At 33.9% G+C, this 12,763-nt stretch overlaps 1 protein-coding gene across 5 annotated transcripts in view; it reads right to left on the bottom strand.

Moving 5' to 3' along the window:
• Positions 1-12,763, bottom strand: part of CNKSR2 (connector enhancer of kinase suppressor of Ras 2) — a 299,498-nt gene that overhangs the window by 135,696 nt on the left and 151,039 nt on the right. For all 5 annotated transcript variants that reach the window (XM_045996325.1, XM_045996324.1, XM_045996326.1 and 2 more), the window contains exons 7-8: positions 7,106-7,165; positions 3,283-3,351 (exon numbers count right to left, since the gene is read on the bottom strand). In XM_045996325.1, the coding sequence (XP_045852281.1) occupies positions 3,283-3,351; positions 7,106-7,165 (129 nt within the window). The remainder of the gene's footprint in view (positions 1-3,282; positions 3,352-7,105; positions 7,166-12,763) is intronic.

Here is a 12,763-nt window from a genome sequence, read left to right as displayed (position 1 = left end):
TAAAGAATTTAGCAATATGAAAAAGGACATAAAACTTCCAGTTTCACTTCAAATAAGAAAATATACGTTTTAAAAAGAGAGCAAACTAGAAAACACATATATCTAATTGGACATCTTGAAGATATACCATACTAACAATTTTTAAAAAATAGTATTTGAATTCATCTGTGAGTTACTCAACTTTCTCAGACCTTAGGGAAAAATTTCAAGATGCTTTTCTGTGTATTTTAAAATAAGAAAAGTTGTCAGATTTTATATTGAATATTACTACGTTTAGCAGTAATAAATTTTAGCATTACAAAAAAATACTAACTGGGCTAATAACATTCAAAAGACTGAACAATACTCTTCATTATTGAATCTAAATTGGTATAGAACAATATTGGCAATTATCCCACTATTCTGGTCAATTAATTACTGGATTAAAAAATTATATTAAATAAGTGTTTCAAATGTATTAGTCTACCCCTTAATGTAGTTATTATGTCGTAACTAACCCTTAATGTCTCTGGTAATTAATGAAGGGACAGAAGGGGCAACTGTAGACTACAAATAATTTATACTTGTTTCAACTCATTTATCTACCTACCAAACCTTTTATAGTAACAAAACCAAGAAAATTTCCATTTCATCACCTCTGTATATTGTCTAGTAAGAAGTTAAAAGCACTGTACAGACCATGAAGGAGGCAACAGCAACAAAGAGAGAGCAGACAAGGCTGTATTTAATAAAATGAGCCATTCTTACACAAATAGGCCTCTCATTTGAACACAAAGAAGATAATCTGGTAATTGATCATATTATTAAGGAAAGCTACTTTTAAGGAATTGAACACATTCTCCTGTCAGAGGATGTCTCTATTATTATCCAAAATCAATGTTTAGGTTCTAGTAGCAGTCTGTCCAGACGCCAGACTCCAATTGGCCCAAGAGTTGTTGCAGGTAAAAGGGGGGAAGGTGGGTTGGAAGATTAATTTTTATTGAGCTCTTAATGTGTGCCTGGCATTGTAATAGGTGTTTTACATATAGACCTGAAGAAAAGGAGTGAGGAAGTAGCAATAAAGTTAAATTTCTAACCCATTTCTAATTTTATTCCAACTGATTCACTGCCCTAGTTATGTAAATTCTCATTCCCTTTCCTCTTCTCTTACCCTTGCCAGCCCCCCTTGATCTCTCACTGAACCTGAGTTTCACTTACATGATCATTAGAATTCTTCACCTTTTGCTTGATAATTTTGTCATTTGAGTTTGGGGAGAGAATATACTAAAACCGAAGGCGTTAGAGTCAGAGAGCTTTGAGTTGCAGGCGAGTTAATCATTTTGAGTTGCAATTTCCACGTACACTTTTTGTATAATTATTTTAAGTAGTAAATGAGATGAAATATGTAAAGTATGTAATACGATGCTTGGCACACTGTAAGAACTCAGTAAACATTAGCTATGGTTATTATTATTATAAAAGGTAAACTGGTACTTAGTTACTATGATTCAATTAAAGCCAAAAGTCAATTTCAGAGCAAAAATTGGAAGCAAGTTTCCCCAACTATCATTCTGTGTTGCTTTCAATATTTTAGAATATTACTGTGATGCAAAGATGTATTTATACATTCTCACAGTATTTAAGTGTCACCAATCTATACAGATTTTATTAGTTCCCTTGTAGTCCTTTGAAAACTTTCATATTCATTTGGTCAACATCAGAATCTTTGTCCCACAAACAGTATCCTTTAAACAATTTTATTTTTCATTAGAGACTAACTCCACCCACTTAGAATTGACCAACTGGAAACTGGCCCAGCTATTGAACAGATGTCATATTTGTTCAGGTCACATTGCAAAAATGATGTAGCATGAACATTGCAAGAGGGAGAAGCTGCCCATCTACTGAAGGAGCTGCTTTAACCCACTGCCCAAATCCTCATCCTAGGGGACAAGAGACTTTAGTTAGGACAACCACTTTGTATGGTTTCTAGTAATGACAACTTTCTCATTATGAGAACTGTCATAGTGTGGAAAGGCTTTGCTGATGACCAGAATTCTGTATTAATTATTATTAAACACCTATACATTTAATTTTTAAATTCATTAATTTTTATTCACTTAAGTTAATGAACTCATTGAAGAAACAGTGTAACTTTAATTATCAGTGTTCAGGAGCCCCTCCCTAATATCATAAAGTTCTCAGTTTACTCAAAGCCAAAAATGAAATGACTTCTGTCTTCACATCAGAATCAGTGAGAAAGACTGGAGTTTTTCACACCGGTCTCCTTACCCCCAAAATATAGACTTTCCTTTTAATAGTTTCTTCTATGACTAGAACAGGCAAAAACAAATTTAGTTAAAAGGCACAATAGGAAATAATTATTCACTCCAAAGGATGGTGAGCTATAAGTAGAATATTTACCAGAAAAAAAAAACACATTTTTTTCAAATGAAGTTTATTATATTAATAATCAGATTATTTTAACTTCATTTGTTTTAGAGAGTATACTTTATTTTGGCAGATACAGAAGAAGAAAGTAAATCAACTGAGACAGAAAATGGCCCAAAGTGAAAACCATATGATATTCATTTTCTAAAACTAACAATAAGAAAAATAGCCCTTGAAAGTCTACCATAGACAGAAAAATGCCACTGTTTCAAGATCTTAGCCTAGCAAGGGATTTGTGAGGTTCACAGAGCAAGAAAATTTTATGAACTTATTTAGTTACATGCAACAGTTTTAAAACAAAAACTGTAGTCCTCTTTTGGGAACTGAAGAGCCAATTTGGCATTAATTCTTAAATTTGTTTAAAAAAAAATCAACATTTCAAATAAACCAATCTACCAGTCACTTCGGTGAACAAATCAATGTTAAAGTAGGTGAATGAATGTATGCCCTTACAAAACATATCTACTAGGTAATTCCATAGTTTATAAAGTAAAACTTAAAAGTTTTATCCAGTAAAGGCTGAATTTGTGTGCATCATCACTTCAATTTTTAGCCCAAAATTATTATCTCAGTTCATGGGGCATATAACATTATCTTGTACCTGTCTATATAGAAATGTATATATAACCTCAGCCAACACCAGTATTTCCAAGACTTGTATTAACACTATGGTTTTTTAAAAACTATGTCTTATCTTGTCAAATAATTAAGAATATTCATTCAGCTATCTGAAAAAAGGCTATTCAAACTTTTTGTACAAAAACAGGCATTTCATCTCGTTGATATCCTTTTAAAGCTTTAGCAAATCTTTTATTATTTCCTCCCACTGACTCATAAAGTAATTATACATACCACAGTCTGATGATTAACTTGAATCACTTCATCTCCAGCATGGATTTTCTTGCACCGATCTGCAGGTGACTAAATTTAAATAATGGAAATGATAAAGAACATAAATTTTATCACTCATTTCCTTTCCCTGCAAATACTACAATAAGTTCACCTCTTTAAATTAGATCAAGAAATTAATCTTTAAAAAATTAAACAAAATGACTACTAATGTTTAATATATTATTTGCACTCTATAGATAACTAATAATAGAAAGTAGGATTTACTTTAAAAGTGATTTCTGGTTTATTTTTTATTCATTCCCAATTTCTAATTATTTCAAAACAAAGAAGTCTTGAAACAATATTAACCTCAATTCAACAAAATTTGAAATTCACAAAAGAATGATGTCATAGGTCAGAATTCACGATAAGATAATAGCCCAGAGAATTCCAGTTACTCAAGTAATAACACAAATATACTCTTAAGAGGGTAGTTCATCTAGGATATGAATTCAACCCTCAGAATGGTACCATAACAAGAAAAAAATGTATATTTTTCACAGCACCTTTAGGAGGTAGGCATATTATCAAATCAGACAAGTACCATGCAACAATTGTGAAAAGTGTGTAAATCATTACTATAATAGGGCTGTAACTATACTCAGTCCCTGTGCTATCTGGATCACAACTGATCTTTTTAAAGGAGAGTATAGAAGAAAAATATCAAGCCAATGGTTCTAACCATGGTGTAAGAGAAAATGATAGCTGGTATATAAAATTGAAAGAAACTGAAACAACCTCTTTTACAGATAAGTAAAAAAGGGAATAAGTCATATAAATCATAGATGTTCAGTGTCAGATGGGACCCTAGATATCATGTTGTCCAAACTTCTCATTTTACCTAAAAGAAAACAACAAAACTAGCACAGAGCAAAGCAAAATAGCTTAACCACTTTAGTGAACAGCTTTACTAAGGCTCAACACAGATCTACTAATGATATATGATTGAGGGTACCAAAAATAGTAAAATGTTTTCAAGAAAAAAGAATTAAATGATAAGCCATTAATATAAGGTTCATATCTGAACTACTCATAGAATTAATCTTTCTTTGGTGACTAACCATTTATCAAATATTACTGAGTAATTAATATGAGCAGTACATAGTACTCAACTTTTTTAAAGACCCCAGGCAATACAGAGATGCATTCCTATCAACTCTTCAAGATACAGTTCCAAATCATTTCTGTGATTACTTCTCTGGTTTCATTTGCAGTGTTTATGATTCTTTCCTTTGTCTGACTACACAAATTTCAGTACCTGTTTACACATATAATCCCCTAGTTGCATTCCTTAGGAAAAGCAAGCTAGTTTAGTTTAAAAATTCTTTGGAGTACCTGGGTGGCTCAGTCATTAAGCATCTGCCTTTGGCTCAAGTTATGATCCCTGGGTCCTGGAATGGAGCCCAGCATCGGGCTCCCTGCTCAGCAGGAAGCCTGCTTCTCCCTCTCCCACTCCCCCTGCTGGTGTTCCCTCTCTCACTGTCTCTCTCTCTATGTCAAATAAAAAAATAACAAATCTTTAAAAAAATAAAAATGCCTTCAATACCTAGCCCCATGCCTGGAACATAGCAGACATGAAACAAAAGTTTGTTACAAGAACAAATGAATAAATGAGTGATCGGAGAAATGTACAAATAAACAAAAATGGGCGAACCATAAGAGACTGTGGACTCTGAAAAACAACCTGAGGGTTTTGAAGGGTCAGGGGTGGGAGGTTGGGGGAACAGGTGGTGGGTAATGGGGAGGGCACGTTTTGCATGGAGCACTGGGTGTTGTGCAAAAAGAATGAATACTGTTACGCTGAAAAAATAAATAAAATGGATAAAATGGAAAGATAAAAAAATGATCAATCAATGATAGGAGTATCGTTCACAGTATCTTACTGCATTTAAAAATTTTAACTGGTTGACAATATGCATATAATTGATATTTCTGACCTCATATTTTATATCAAGTGTGAAGCTAGTACAGTAACCCAACTGCAGTGTATATTATGTGTTTCACTCTTCTCAAGAAACCAAGAGAAGTGAGGGGGGAAAAAGGCAATAAATGATTCATTTATTCTTCATTTATTGCCTTTTTCCCCCCTCACTTCTCTTGGTTTCTAAGAATAAATGAAACAAGATGGGATTGGGAGGGAGACAAACCATAAATGACTCTTAATCTCACAAAACAAACTGGGGGTTGCTGGGGGGAGGTGGGATTGGGGGAGGGGGAGCGGGCTATGGACATTGGGGAGGGGAGGCGAACCATAAGAGACTATGGACTCTGAAAAACAACCTGAGGGTTTTGAAGGGTCAGGGGTGGGAGGTTGGGGGAACAGGTGGTGGGTGATGGGGAGGGCACGTTTTGCATGGAGCACTGGGTGTTGTGCAAAAAGAATGAATACTGTTACGCTGAAAAAATAAATAAAAAGGGAAAAAAAAAAAAGACACCCAAAAAAAAAAAAAAAGGCAATAAATGATTAAAGTAGTAAGTGAACTAGATGAAAAGAATGTTGATTTCAAAAAAATGCTAGTAAAATATTGAGATCTATAACAACTTGAGATTAACTCCTAGTCTTCTTTGAAGGGACATAGTATAAACATAACATGTAATTTGTCAGAATTTCTAAAAGAAAAAAATTCAAACTCAGCACTGGCTTAAGAGTAAGATGGAAGTCTGGGACAACCAAATGAAGGAATAATGATTTATTACACTCTTCAAATCTATTTTAGTGATCATGTTCAGGCTCAACACAATCACTTCACATTTCTGTAGCTCTTTATTGCATAGGCTTTCACATTTATTAGCTTATTTTCACATCAACTTAGTGAGGTATGTCATACAGATAATATTTCCAATTTATAGTTGAGGAAACTAAAGCGATGACAGGGTAAGTGACTTGCCAAAAATTACACTGCCATTAAGGTGCAGAACCTATTGTAGGACCTAGGCCTAGGGACTCTTGACCCACTGCTTGTCTTGGTTCTCAAATTTGAGCACATTTTAGAACCACCTGTTAAAATCTCTTGGGGCTCCCGGGTGGCTCAGGTGGTTGGGCATCTGCCTTTGGCTCAGATAGTGATCCCAAGGTCCTGAGATCAAGTCCAGCATTAGGCTCCCTACTCAGTGGGGGCCCTGCTTCTCCCTCTGCCCTCCCCATGCCTTTCGTGCTCTCTCTTAAGCATATGATTTCTCTCGCAAATAAATAAATAAAATCTTGAAAAACAAAAGGCAAAATCTCTTAAGAAACAGGCTGGTGTCCAGAATTTCTGATTCAGTAGTTCTGGGTGGGCCCGAGAATTTGTATCTCTAACAAGTCTCCAAGGGAGGCTGATGCTGCTGATCCAAGGAGGGAACTCACGGTGAAAAGTAGTGAGCTATACCATGCTCCTTCTTCATTGAATTAAGCTCAATTATAATGCATATTCAGAAAGCCTGAATTATCTAATGTTTCTTTCTTATATAAGTTTCTTAATATAGCTAAACTATTTGACAAATGGAAGTGGATTCTTTTAGATGTCACAGTAACTTGTCATAGGCCAGAAAATACTTAACAAAGACAAATCTCTGGCTGTGAACAAAAAACATCTGATTTAGTCCAATTAAATAGGTACTCTAAACTAAATAAAATGATTGAAATTCTCCCCAAACCAGCAGTTACTAACTCAGTGTGTTCTTTTAGTTTTTTTCTCCTAATCTGTTCATGTCTTCAGAAGTCAACCTCAATTATGTGAGATATATAAATTGTTTAACAATAAAAAGAAAACAACACTATAATCTGAAATGTTATAATACTTACATTCTCTGTAGTTCCAGTAATTACATGGAGGCCATCATATGTTGATTTAATATACATACCCTAGAAAAAGAGAGCATCAGAAAAAAATACAATTGGAATATTTTCAATATATTATAAAATCATTAAAAAAATTATCCTATCAAAATTGCCACATGCTCCATGAATCCATATTCAATAATACCAACTTTAAACAAGTAAAAAACTCCTATCTGAACATTCTGGTTTTTAAAGTTTGCCTTAAGAAACCTGTACTCAACCTAATCAAATAACTACTTGATAAGTAAATTGCCTATGAAACTTAAAATACGTAGCATGGCAATTCAATATTCTGAAGAAAGAACACACCTTACTCCTCCAACAGTACTTACTATTTGTTCTGTGGCAAAATAAAAGTTATAATGGGAAATTCAAATATTAGTTATTAGCATATTATACTTGATATATATTACACAATAAAAAGTAGATTTCTACAGAGCTACTTCAACTACAACTAACTAGAGACAGAAGAGTGATAAAATACTGTTAATATAAACCTTTTTCTCCATCTCTTTTGTGAAATCCTGTATTTCCTGCCTTTATTTTCAATGATAAAGTTTCAATAAGTATATCCAATACTTCTATATCAATAATTAAGAGATAAGGTGTGGGAAGTCCTTGTCCTAATTAGAAGAGTGAGATTCCATTTTTTTCTTTGGAAAAAAATTGCCTATGTTTTACTTATACAAGTTCCTTGCATTTTAAAATATTGCTTTCAAAAATTAAAAATATGAATTTTAATGAACTCAAAGCCTAAAATATAATGGACTTAATAATAACCAACAATATTTCAGAAAAGCACTAATTTTAGCACTTGTATAGACAATTACTATAATGTTAATTTCCCATACCTTTAAGTTAATTATATATTTATATAACTGAATGGACTTGTATTTTCACTGGAAATAAGTAAGAAATAAAAACAAGACGTGGTAAAGTTCATGGGTAGGTGTGAATTCTGAAGTCATTTCAGTAATGTATTATGTCTAAAATGTTGGTACCTGTTCCAAAAATGGCTAAGCCTGGGTCACTAACATGAAACAAAATGAATGTGATTTAAAAGGTGTTCATTTACTTGTGAACTCTAGTATTTTAAATGCAACTTCATTATTTCATATAAAATAAATAACCTCAACAGAAGTACATAGAGAAATTAATTAAGAAATTGGCTAGCTGTTGTTGCCTATGGCCATATGGTAATATTCAACCTTATACTGGTGACAACTGTACAGCATACTTACTTTTTAAGTTAACACTTATCCCATTATTTATGGGAGGGTAAATATAATAATGCCATTATAGAACTTAGAAGAGGACAAGATCCTTGCCATCATTTTCTTCCAGGAATTAACAAAATTACGTCAGATTAATAAAGAATCTTAAAGTATATTTGTAAGAGCTAAACACTAAATTTTGTTTCAGTTTTTTACACAGAAGGACCATGAAAGAATAAGTGGGAAAAGACAGGAAAAGAAACAGTACGTACTACTTGGACATACAAAACAGCCTTCACTTATCATTCTCTCATCATCACAGATATCTATCTACTGGTTACAATGTGCCAGGGACTGTTTCAAGTGTTTTATATTTATTTCAAAATAACCAATGTGGTGTAAACTATCATTACTTCTGTTTTATATTTTTTGAAGATTTTATTTATTTATTTGAGAGAGAGTGAAAGCTTGAGAGGGGGGAGGGTCAGAGGGAGAAGTGGACTCCCAGCTGAGTGGAGAGACTGATGGAGCTGGATCCTGGGACTCTGGGATCATGCTTAGCCAACTGAGCCACCCAGGGGCTTTATCTTTTTCAGAGATAAAGAAACTGAGGCACAGAGAAGCTGGGGAGTCTGCCCAAGGTGGTGAGGCCAGGTTTCAAGCCTAGGCAGTCTGATTCCAGACCACACTCTCAACCACTAGGCTCCTGATTTATCTATTTATTAACAGGAGAGTTGTGTATCTTCACTTTTCTTATTATAACAATATTTGGCAACTGTAGGTACTAAACTCAACTATTCACTGTTTAACATCTATTCTGAAAGACTGAGGCCCTTTTGCACACATGTTCTATGTGCAATGTGGTTATAAAGAGTAACTGGGTTTCATATTTTACAAATTTATTTTATTGACCTGTCTCCTCTGAAAATGGCAGGCAGAAGTTGATTATGTTTCTCTCTACATTTCTTTCAACACTGCATACTACTGATGATGAATTCAGGTATTTGACAAGAGCTCTCAATAGTTTCATTAATGATTAGGTTATAGAGAAAGTCTAATATCCTAAGATAAATGTTTAGAAAAGGCAATATAGTCATGGAGATAATAAAAGCCCATGGACATAATCTAGTTGTACCTCTGAAAATAAAATTTATGTGTGATTATTACACACACCAGGAACCTCAAAAGTGGCAATTGTAAGCTAAAGCAGGTATCTGTTATTATTTATTTATTTATTTATAAAAGATCTTTTATTTATTTACTTGACAGAGAGAGAGATCACAAGTAGGCAGAGAGGCAGGCAGAGAGAGAGGACGAAGCAGGCTCCCCGCTGAGCAGAGAGCCTGATGTGGGGCTTGATCCCAGAACCTTGAGATCATGACCTGAGCAGAAGGCAGAGGCTTAACCCACTGAGCCACCCAGGTATCCCATATCTGTTATTTAAAGGAAGATGATCTCATCATTTTCATGTAATTAAATGCTATATGACTTAAAGTAAATTTTTCAGATGGATTAAAAATATTTTTAAAATGCTTAAAGGAGGATCTAACTATGTATACAGAGTTCAATTCTAGCAACCTCAAAGAAGCAATTTTAAAACTGCCACAAAGAACAAAGATATTGTTTTATGCAATATTTTCATTTCTATCCTTAATAAACCATTTGTTGTAAATGTTTTTAATGATCAAAACTGACTTTATTCTTTTTATCTTCGTCTGGTAGTATTAATGAGAAAAATGGCCAAAAAACTCAGGTACCTAAAGAAAGTAAAAGAAGCAAGTTGCTTGGATGAGATTTTAAATTAATCATCTTCCAAATAATGAAGCGTCCACAGAATTAGAGCTGATCACTTGATCACCTCCGAGAAAGGGTCAAACAGTAGGAGGACAGGTAATTCAAATGGCTCTTTTTCTGGAACTGAGACAAATCTGGTCTTCCATTTCATCAAAACCTTTATTCGTCCTTCTCTATTCTTTCTTTCTTTTTAAACCCAAATTAATTAGTTCTGGAGCTGACTTGAACAGCTCCCTCTCTCCTGCTTAGTTTGCCAAAATGACATTTGCTTCACTTGGTCTCCAAATGTCAGTTAACCAATGGGAGCCAAAGCAACCTCACAGTCAAGTCAATAGAATAAGGCACATCTGAGGATAATCCAAGTGTCGAATAGCAAAAGAGCTCTCTGAGGCCAAGAGGCTTCTCCAAGAATATCCCCTCAAGCCCCTTCCTTCTCTGTTCAACTCATTTCTTGGTTCTGATAATAGTTTCGATAGGTTCCAATACCTCTTATTCTCCCTCCTTTAATTTTCTGCTAATCACTGTTGTTTTTAAAAGCATTTTAGAAGCTAGCTGCATATTTTAATCATAACAAGTACATTTCCCATCATTTGTTATAAGGCTTAGAACTCTCAAAACTAAGAAACCCTAGGGGATTTGACTAATTAGGTAGAAAGCCGATGAACAATCTACCCAGTTTATCAGTGGAAGAACCATGCAATTACCTTTTGCCTATGATAAATGTTGTTTTTGAAACTGCCAGAAGACCGTCTGCAGATGTTTTAAACTAATTAAACTTCCTTTAACTTGGTATTCTCCCATCTCTACTTCTTTCCTTCATTTACCGTATAGACATTTCCTATGGCTAAGAACATGCTAAAGGTTACCAAAATCCTCAAATCTGTTCATTTCAAATGTGACTGACTAAACTTGCTTAATGGTATCTGATTTTTAAAATGACTTCTTGAATAAAATCATAAAAAAATTTCTATTTAGGCATCTCTTTAACATGAATCACAAGAAATAGTCTTTATTTCATTTTTTATTAATACTCAGCATTTTGGGTTTTTCTTTTCCTACCTTGGAAATATTTTCCCAATGAAGTGCTGCCAATTGTCCTTTAAAAATGATTTCACTAGGTGGTTACAGTTTTAATGTTACCTCCTAAACATCTAATACTTCCTTTTGACAATTCCAACTTTAAATACATTATAACGGGGGGACCTGGGTGGCTCAGTGGGTTAAAGCCTCTGCCTTCGGCTCAGGTCAGGATCCCAGGGTTCTGGGATTGAGCCCCACATCAGACTCTCTGCTCAGCAGGGAGCCTGCTTCCTCCTTTCTCTCTGCCTGCTTCTCTGTGATCTCTGTCTGTCAAATAAATAAATAAATCTTTAAAAAAAATAAATAAATACAGTATAATGGAACAAGGTTTGTTAAGGTGTACTTTATGGAGATTTACCTGGACTTAAACCCTGATAATTGTATATTATATAATAATAATATAATTATATTATATAATATATATATATATTTATATTATATAATAATTATATAATAATTGTATATTACCTATGTGACACAGGGCAGATTGGTGAAGATCTGATTTCTCATTTGCAAAATAAGAATGTCTCTACTCTAGAGAGTTGTGAGAAAACACTTGGCAAATGATAAGCACTCAAGTATTTTTCTCTTCCAGCTCTTTCTCAGACTAACTGAATCTGGTTGTTAGCATTTTAAGTTCATGACTGTTTCAAAGACCAGACCCATATCTACCTCTTTCAAATTCAAAAAATAAAAGATGTGTCTAAGGCTATACCTTTCATTAAAAACAAATCAAGATTTCATAACATCCATTAATTAGCACTGTATTGACTGACTTTATACGGTTACTATTTCCCATGATTTCAGTGGAAATTAGTGGGGGAAAAAATCAGGCTCTTTTCTCCAAATACTGTCCTTAGCACCACAGACTCAAAGAACTAGAGGAAGCTTTAAGGTTGATCTAATCCACCCTCCCTTCCCGCCCCCAACATTCTACACATGAAAATAGAAAGGCCAAGGAGGCTAACTTTAATTCCCTACCTCCTCAGGATCACACTCACTGCTGTATTTTATGTAAATGATTTGTATCCAGGTGTCCCAACTCCTAGTCTAATAAATATATATTAATTCCGAATTTCTCACTCTACAAATCATGCTGAGAGAGCCTCCTTTCCTTTATAACTACTGAGAAGGGAAGGATAGTAAAATTCTTCAATATTATAGGTTGAAAGATGCTTTAAATGAAACTGGACTATGTAAAGATAACCAAAAGGAATAGTAAGAATTTAAAATCATAAAATAGTAAAAATTTAAAATCAAATAAGTTTATAAATGCTAAAAAATCAGCTCTTAAATTAAACTTAGATATTATAATTAAAGGCTGTGATGACATATTTGTTGGCTATGTCTGATATAATGATTTCCATCTTCCTAGGAAAGCACTGATAAAAGCCACAAAAGCATGAGAAACTAGAGTCACCAAAGAGTAATTTGCCAAGTGTGAGCAGAAAAGTCACTCTATGGAATAGATGGCCTCATATTGAAAATTCAGTGTTATGAATTGAAGAAAAGCCACATAAAAAGTTAAACTTAG

Source organism: Meles meles, chromosome X, assembly GCF_922984935.1.
Source record: "Meles meles chromosome X, mMelMel3.1 paternal haplotype, whole genome shotgun sequence".
Taxonomy (NCBI): domain Eukaryota; kingdom Metazoa; phylum Chordata; class Mammalia; order Carnivora; family Mustelidae; genus Meles; species Meles meles.
This window is presented reverse-complemented; position numbering and strand designations above follow the sequence as displayed.